The sequence below is a fragment of the Emydura macquarii genome, unplaced genomic scaffold (assembly GCF_026122565.2).
Source record: "Emydura macquarii macquarii isolate MOO-44397 ecotype Brisbane River unplaced genomic scaffold, CSIRO-AGI_Emac_v2 contig_1070, whole genome shotgun sequence".
Classification (NCBI taxonomy): Eukaryota; Metazoa; Chordata; order Testudines; family Chelidae; genus Emydura; species Emydura macquarii.
In genome coordinates, this window is record NW_027131207.1 from 1,293,944 (window position 1) to 1,299,943 (window position 6,000).

General features: G+C 43.9%; 1 protein-coding gene across 1 annotated transcript; it reads right to left on the reverse strand.

The window, feature by feature from the left end:
* Nucleotides 1–1,608: 1,608 nt before the first annotated feature.
* LOC137151454 (ADP/ATP translocase 3) lies at nt 1,609–6,000 on the reverse strand. The gene is made up of 4 exons (XM_067545719.1): nt 5,831–6,000; nt 3,810–4,296; nt 2,761–2,901; nt 1,609–2,282 (listed from the first exon to the last, which is right to left on the reverse strand). The coding sequence occupies exons 1-4, from the start codon at nt 5,939–5,941 to the stop codon at nt 2,125–2,127; spliced, it is 897 nt and encodes a 298-aa protein (XP_067401820.1). The 5' UTR covers nt 5,942–6,000; the 3' UTR covers nt 1,609–2,124.

Consider the following 6,000-nt stretch of genomic DNA (forward strand, 5'->3'; position numbering starts at 1 on the left):
CTTCTGTCCCCAACAATAAAGATCAAGCAGGCTCTATTTTGTTTGCTACCAGTCTGTTGATGAAGAAAACCCAACTCTCCCCTTGAACACCCCCCAAAAGTTATTTATACTGTAAAACAATAAGAACTTGTGGTGTGAATGACAAGACTGCACATAAGAGATCGGTAGGCAGACTCTTTGCTGCACCTACTACACGACCCAGCACAGAAGGCACAGTCTGGATGGCAAGAGGAATGAAGAATCTAAATTACTTCTGTGCTGTAGAATGATATTGGAGCTGAATCATTACAGCAACAGGGGTGATTAAAGTACAGTTGGGCTTATAGTGACACAGCTCCTCCACCAAGAAAATTAGGTCCATCAGTTACAGATCCTTTGTAGCCTTTCTAGACCAAACCCTAAGATGACTCCATTTTTATAGCTGCAGCAGACAAGTGCTGAAGATTGAGGGCTGATCTCTACTTAAAATGTAGGTCAACATTACTACAGTGCCATAGGGCATGGGAAATGTACATGCACAAACACTACACCTATACAAATCTAACCACCTGCTGCCAAGGGAGGTAGGTCAATAGAAGAATACTTTCACTGACATACCTTCCATTGTTTAGGGAGGTGGTGTTCCTACAGCAATGGAAAAACTCCCCATCACTACAGGCTGCATCTGACGCTACAGTATTACAGCTGGATGCCACTGGCCATGGTATGCCACTGTAGTCTACAGGGCGTAGATAGTCTTAGGATGCACTAGTTTAATTTAATTAATCCACTTCAGCTATTTTAAACTACATAATCCTTTGGACTATGGAAATCAAACCCCTCCCTTCCTCACAAATGTTGTCCCAAAACAAATTTAAGCTCAAATTAAGTTTCACCTTCCTCTGAAGAATTAATTGATCAAAACTAATCCATGGGAGATACCAGCTACTATGGACATACTAAGTATTTTCAAGCAGTTATTGCTTGCAGACAGCAGTAATGCCTTTACAGTGGCATGTGGACACATCATCCACCTTAAAAAACATTTATGGCTTGGTGAAAAACTGAGGGCTTTTTTAAAATAACCAATGTTCCCTTGCCTTTTATTTTTTAGGACAATTCTTCACTGTCTTGCATCTTTTGCAATTATTTATAAGATGCAACGTATGTGAAACATTACAGTCAGAATCAGAGCATAGTTTGAAATCATGCTGTAGCAGGGATAACTAGTAGAATGGAATTTAAATCTCTGTTTCAGACCTTTATGCTGCTACTGCAACAAAAGTGATTTGCACTTCTGGGCCAGGTTGCTGGAGAACCAGACCAAGACAAACTCATCCAAAAAGCCACCTCCTGCAGCAGCATATATACGCTTTTTATCAAGCGGAGAGAACTGAATGAGTGATGGACGTTTGCTGCCTCATGACACCATTGTGTACAGCACCTAATATCTTCCATGGAAATGTCCCATCCAAGTAATCATCAGACCTCTAAACCTATTTATACAGATAATATGAATGTACCATGTTGGAGTGTGCTGGTTCAAGTGGTGAAGGAATCAGATGAAACTGGAATCATATCAAAAGATGTTTGCAAAAAGTTCCCAGTAGAGCAACAGCTTCAATATAATTAGTTTCAACACAGTAAGTATGTTTATTATTTTATAGCAGAATGCCCCACTTTAAAAACATAATTGCTAGATGTTCAGCTGTGCAAAACGGTACAGAGTGCTTGAGAACAATTGGAAAAGACATGATTTGTTAAACGAATACTCAAACAATTTTATGGTCCTATAAGATAGGCTGTGTAACTAGAGAATGATCTGAGGGCAAATATACAAAAAACAACTTTCTTTGCCCAAGCTGCTTGTATGGATAAATCCTTTTGGACCCAGAACTGCTGCCATTGATACCCCAACACTGATACAGAAAATTCAGTATGTTGAACTGTCAATTTCAGTGTATGCAAAAAAGGCAATCTTGAAATGGATCAGTTCCTTTGATAAGTTTCTACCCCATCTACCAACATGATCTGGCCCCGATAAATAAGACAACACAGGAATTTCTTGAAGGTCAATGGTCCATAATGGTAAAGTTATTCTACATGATCTGCTCAACTTGGTTTCCAATTCTAGTTAGGCTGTTTTTAAATTACTTTCTTCAATTCATCATACAGCACGAGCACAAAGGCACCACCCATGCCTCGGAGAACATTGGACCACGCACCCTTGAAAAAAGCTTTTCCTCCCTCATCCCTTGCAATCTTCCTCCAACAGTCAATTGTTCCAGAGTACATGATATCAGCTGTGGAGAAAATAAAAGTTTATTTATTTATTGCAATTTAGATAATTTATGTATTTTTTAAAACTGCAATACTTAATGTTATAATGGGAAAGCTTCAATTTTACTAAAACCTAATTGAAACTGTAAATGATAACCATGAAGCTGTAATTTCCGGTGTGGCATTACCTACTTGTCAATTACGCATCCCATATAAAAATCAAGCACTGTCCTTCATAAAAATAGGCACCAAACTCATTTGTAAAATATAAAGTAATTTTAAATACATATAACAATCATTACTTAAGACAATCAGATTCACACGGTATAAAAGTGAGTATTGATTGATTATAATTTGTTCTAAGAAAATTAAAATAAAAATAAAAATAAAGTGAACTGAAATTACCAGCATTTGCGTCAAATCAGAGGCTCTAGCAAGTATTGGTATCACTGCTAAAACCACGGAACAAAAGTTTTAGACTAATTAATATCAAGACCGTACCTCCTTTACGTCCTGACTGCATCATCATTCGACGCCGCACTGTATCAAAAGGATAGGAGATGACGCCAGCCACAGAAGTCACTGTTTGTGCAATCATCCAGCTTATCACAATATGAGTGTTTCTGGGATCTGGGAGCATGCCTGCAATAAGGACACCAAAACCATGGTTTTTATACCCACTCCCTCCTCAAACTCACACCACATTTGTAAAACACTGAATGATAGCTGTTTTTTCTAAGAGAAAGTAACTCTCAGTCTACTATAAGGATGGCACTGCATGAAATGTTGCACCAGGACCACAATGCTCTCTCTCTTCCAAGAATAGTTAAGATGAAACAAAGTGCTTTTGTCTTATAACTTTGATTAGATAAAGTAATTGTAACTATGAGTTGTCCAAGGGTTTGAAATATGTAGTTTTTAGAGTATCTTGGAAACGTTTGCAAACTGACAAATAGAAACCGGGAGAAAAGGGGAGATCAAATATTCAAAACCTTTAGAGTAAAATGTGCTGAAACAGCGCATAAAAACACTAACTTGTTCAAGTGAAACTATAACCCTGTATTACTGTGATAGCAGTGATATAATCCATCAACTCGAAAAAAAAAAAAAAAACCTGAGAGGTCCATTATTGGAAAGAATGGAACCTGTTTCTGCTAAAAAAGAGTTAAGTGCTGCTCTACCACCATATCTAGACTACAAATACTTCATCAATCCACAAATACATTTTTAAAATATTTAAATAGTGTTTCTTCAGTATTATACTAAACACTGACAAGCTAGCAAGATTCTACACTTAGTCAAACTAGCTTTCAGCATTAAAGAATAACAGCAAAACAAGTAATGGCACCAGTAACAAGAAACTGGCTGATAGTAATGGCTCCAGTAGAAAAAATATTTATCACAGAATTATACACATCTCCAAACCAGTAGCAGTGAATGAAGTTATATACAAAAAAGCTACATTAAAACTTTCATATTGCAGTCAAACACTGAAAAGTTAGGAAACGCCATTTGCCTGTGCAACCTACCAGCTCCCCCTATAAAATTACCTTTTGCTGTATCATAGATTCCAAAGTAGGCCGCTCTATAGATGATGATACCCTGCACAGACACATTGAAACCTTGATATAAGCCACGCAGACCATCGGACTTGGTGATTTTGACTAGACAGTCCCCCAGACCTCTGAATTCTCTGTCAGCACCAGCTTTTCCAACATCAGCAGCCAAACGGGTTCTTGCAAAATCCAAGGGATAGACGAAGCAGAGGGAAGTGGCACCAGCTGCACCACCGGAGGCCAGATTACCAGCAAAATACCTCCAGAACTGAGTGTGCTTGTCCACTCCTCCTAAGAACACCTGCTTATACTTATCCTTGAAAGCAAAATTGAGAGCCTGAGTGGGGAAATATCTGATGACATTTGCCAAATTTCCACGCCAGAAGGACAGCACTCCTTGCTCTTTTGGGATACGCACTACGCAATCAATGATGCCCTTGTACTGTTTGTCAGCAGCGATTTGTTTACTTGCATGTTGCACCTGCAAAAAAAATGTATTAAATACATTTATTATTTTAATCACAACACTACACATGGAAACCAATATTATGAGTTCAGACAGTTTATCTATACTCATGCTAGAACACAAGTGAGGGTCACCACTAAGTTTGAATCACTGGTCTAAATGAATATCTAAGCATATGCACTCCTTCGCACATCACAAATGAACTTCACCTTACATTTTCAAAAGTGGTTGTAAATATCTATAGATCAGAAATATTCATAACTGGAGAATATGGCTAAAGCTTTTTATTTATTAGTACAATGATAATATAAGCATTCTGTTCCTTCAGGTCAGCACAACTAAGTAATTAAAGAGAATGTGACTTGTTTACATTCATAAAAAGAAATTTAAAAGGTGAATGTCATGAGAAAAAGTTGGGCCTGGGTCTGTTCCTTCTTGGGATATACAAAAGCCTAAAAGGCTTAGAATTTTCTACTTGTTTATTTACCCTTACAAATTCACAACCTGCCTGGACGACTGATGAGTGGGGAAACTAACACAAGAGTGAGATCGCAGGCACTTAGGGTGACCCAATGTCCCAATAATCGGGGCTTTTTCTTATATGGTGGCCTATTGCCCCTCACCCCCCGGCCAATTTTTCACGCTTGCGAGCTGGTCACCCTACACGCACTGAACGTGAAAACCAAGCGCTGGAGAGGGGATGTTCAGTGTGTGTGTGTGTGACACGACATTCAATATTAAATGACTCGCTTCCAATTAAGGGAGTCCCCAGCCCGTTCGTTCAGTCTCCCTGGCAGCGGTGTGCTTGACCCAGCCCAGGGAGCCAGACAGACCCCGCAGCGCGCGAGCCCAACAGGCCCCGAACGGCCACTGGACTCGCTCCTGCAGCCGGCACGGGGGGGGGGGGGGGGAAGACACACACTAAGGGCGCGCGCCCCCAGCGGCCCTCGGGAAGGGTATCCATGGCGACGGGGGCTGCCCTCACCGTGTCCATAGAAATGATCCCCACAGACGGGGGCGGGGGGGCAGCGGGCAGGCCACACGCCGCCAGGGCTGCGGAAGGCGGGGCAGGGGAGAAGCCCGCCGCCAGCTGACGCACCTGACCCCCCCCGCTCCCCTCAAACATCTGGCGAGGGCTGCGGCCTGAGCTGCGCCGGCCGCCGTCACGTGACTGTCAGACAACGGCGGGGGAGCGCGACACTGCGAGCCGCCTCCCCCGAACCTCAGCCGCGCGCCCGGCCAGCCCCCCTACAACGCGTCGCCTAGGGGAGAGCTGGTTTCCGCTCCTCCGCGCGCCCTCCACCCACGTGACCGTCACCCGCGCTGGTAGCCGGCTACTGGCAGGGGCGAACGAGCGCCCCCTCGCCCGTTGCTGCTACTGCGGCGGCGCGAACCCGGCGCGCGGACGCCGTCCCTAGCGGGCCTGGAGCCTCGCGCGCTGCTTAGCGCGGGCGTGTTCTGTGGGGGGGAAAGAGGTCACGCGCCGCCGCTGCTCTTTCGCACCAGCCTGGCCACGCGCCCTCCCCTCAGGCTGCCGCGCGCCGCTGACCTGCAGCAACAGCTTGACCCGCTCGATGGGCGCCACCGCGGTTTTGCTGATGGCAGCGGCCACGCCGCCCGCCAGGAAGTCCTTGGCGAAGGAGAGGGCCTGGTCCGCCATGTTCCTGCTGCTGAGCCGGGAGCCGCAAGGGGAAGGGAAGACGCCGCACGCAGCAGCCA

What these genes read in the sequence shown, in the direction of transcription:
- LOC137151454 (XM_067545719.1), bottom strand. Translation starts at nt 5,941, where the DNA reads ATGGCGGACCAGGCCCTCTCCTTCGCCAAGGACTTCCTGGCGGGCGGC. An exon ending in GGGTCAAGCTGTTGCTGCAG is followed by an intron (nt 4,297 to 5,830) that starts GTCAGCGGCGCG and finishes TTTTTTTTGCAG; the next exon opens with GTGCAACATGCAAGTAAACA. An exon ending in GCAGTCAGGACGTAAAGGAG is followed by an intron (nt 2,283 to 2,760) that starts GTACGGTCTTGA and finishes TTTTCTCCACAG; the next exon opens with CTGATATCATGTACTCTGGA.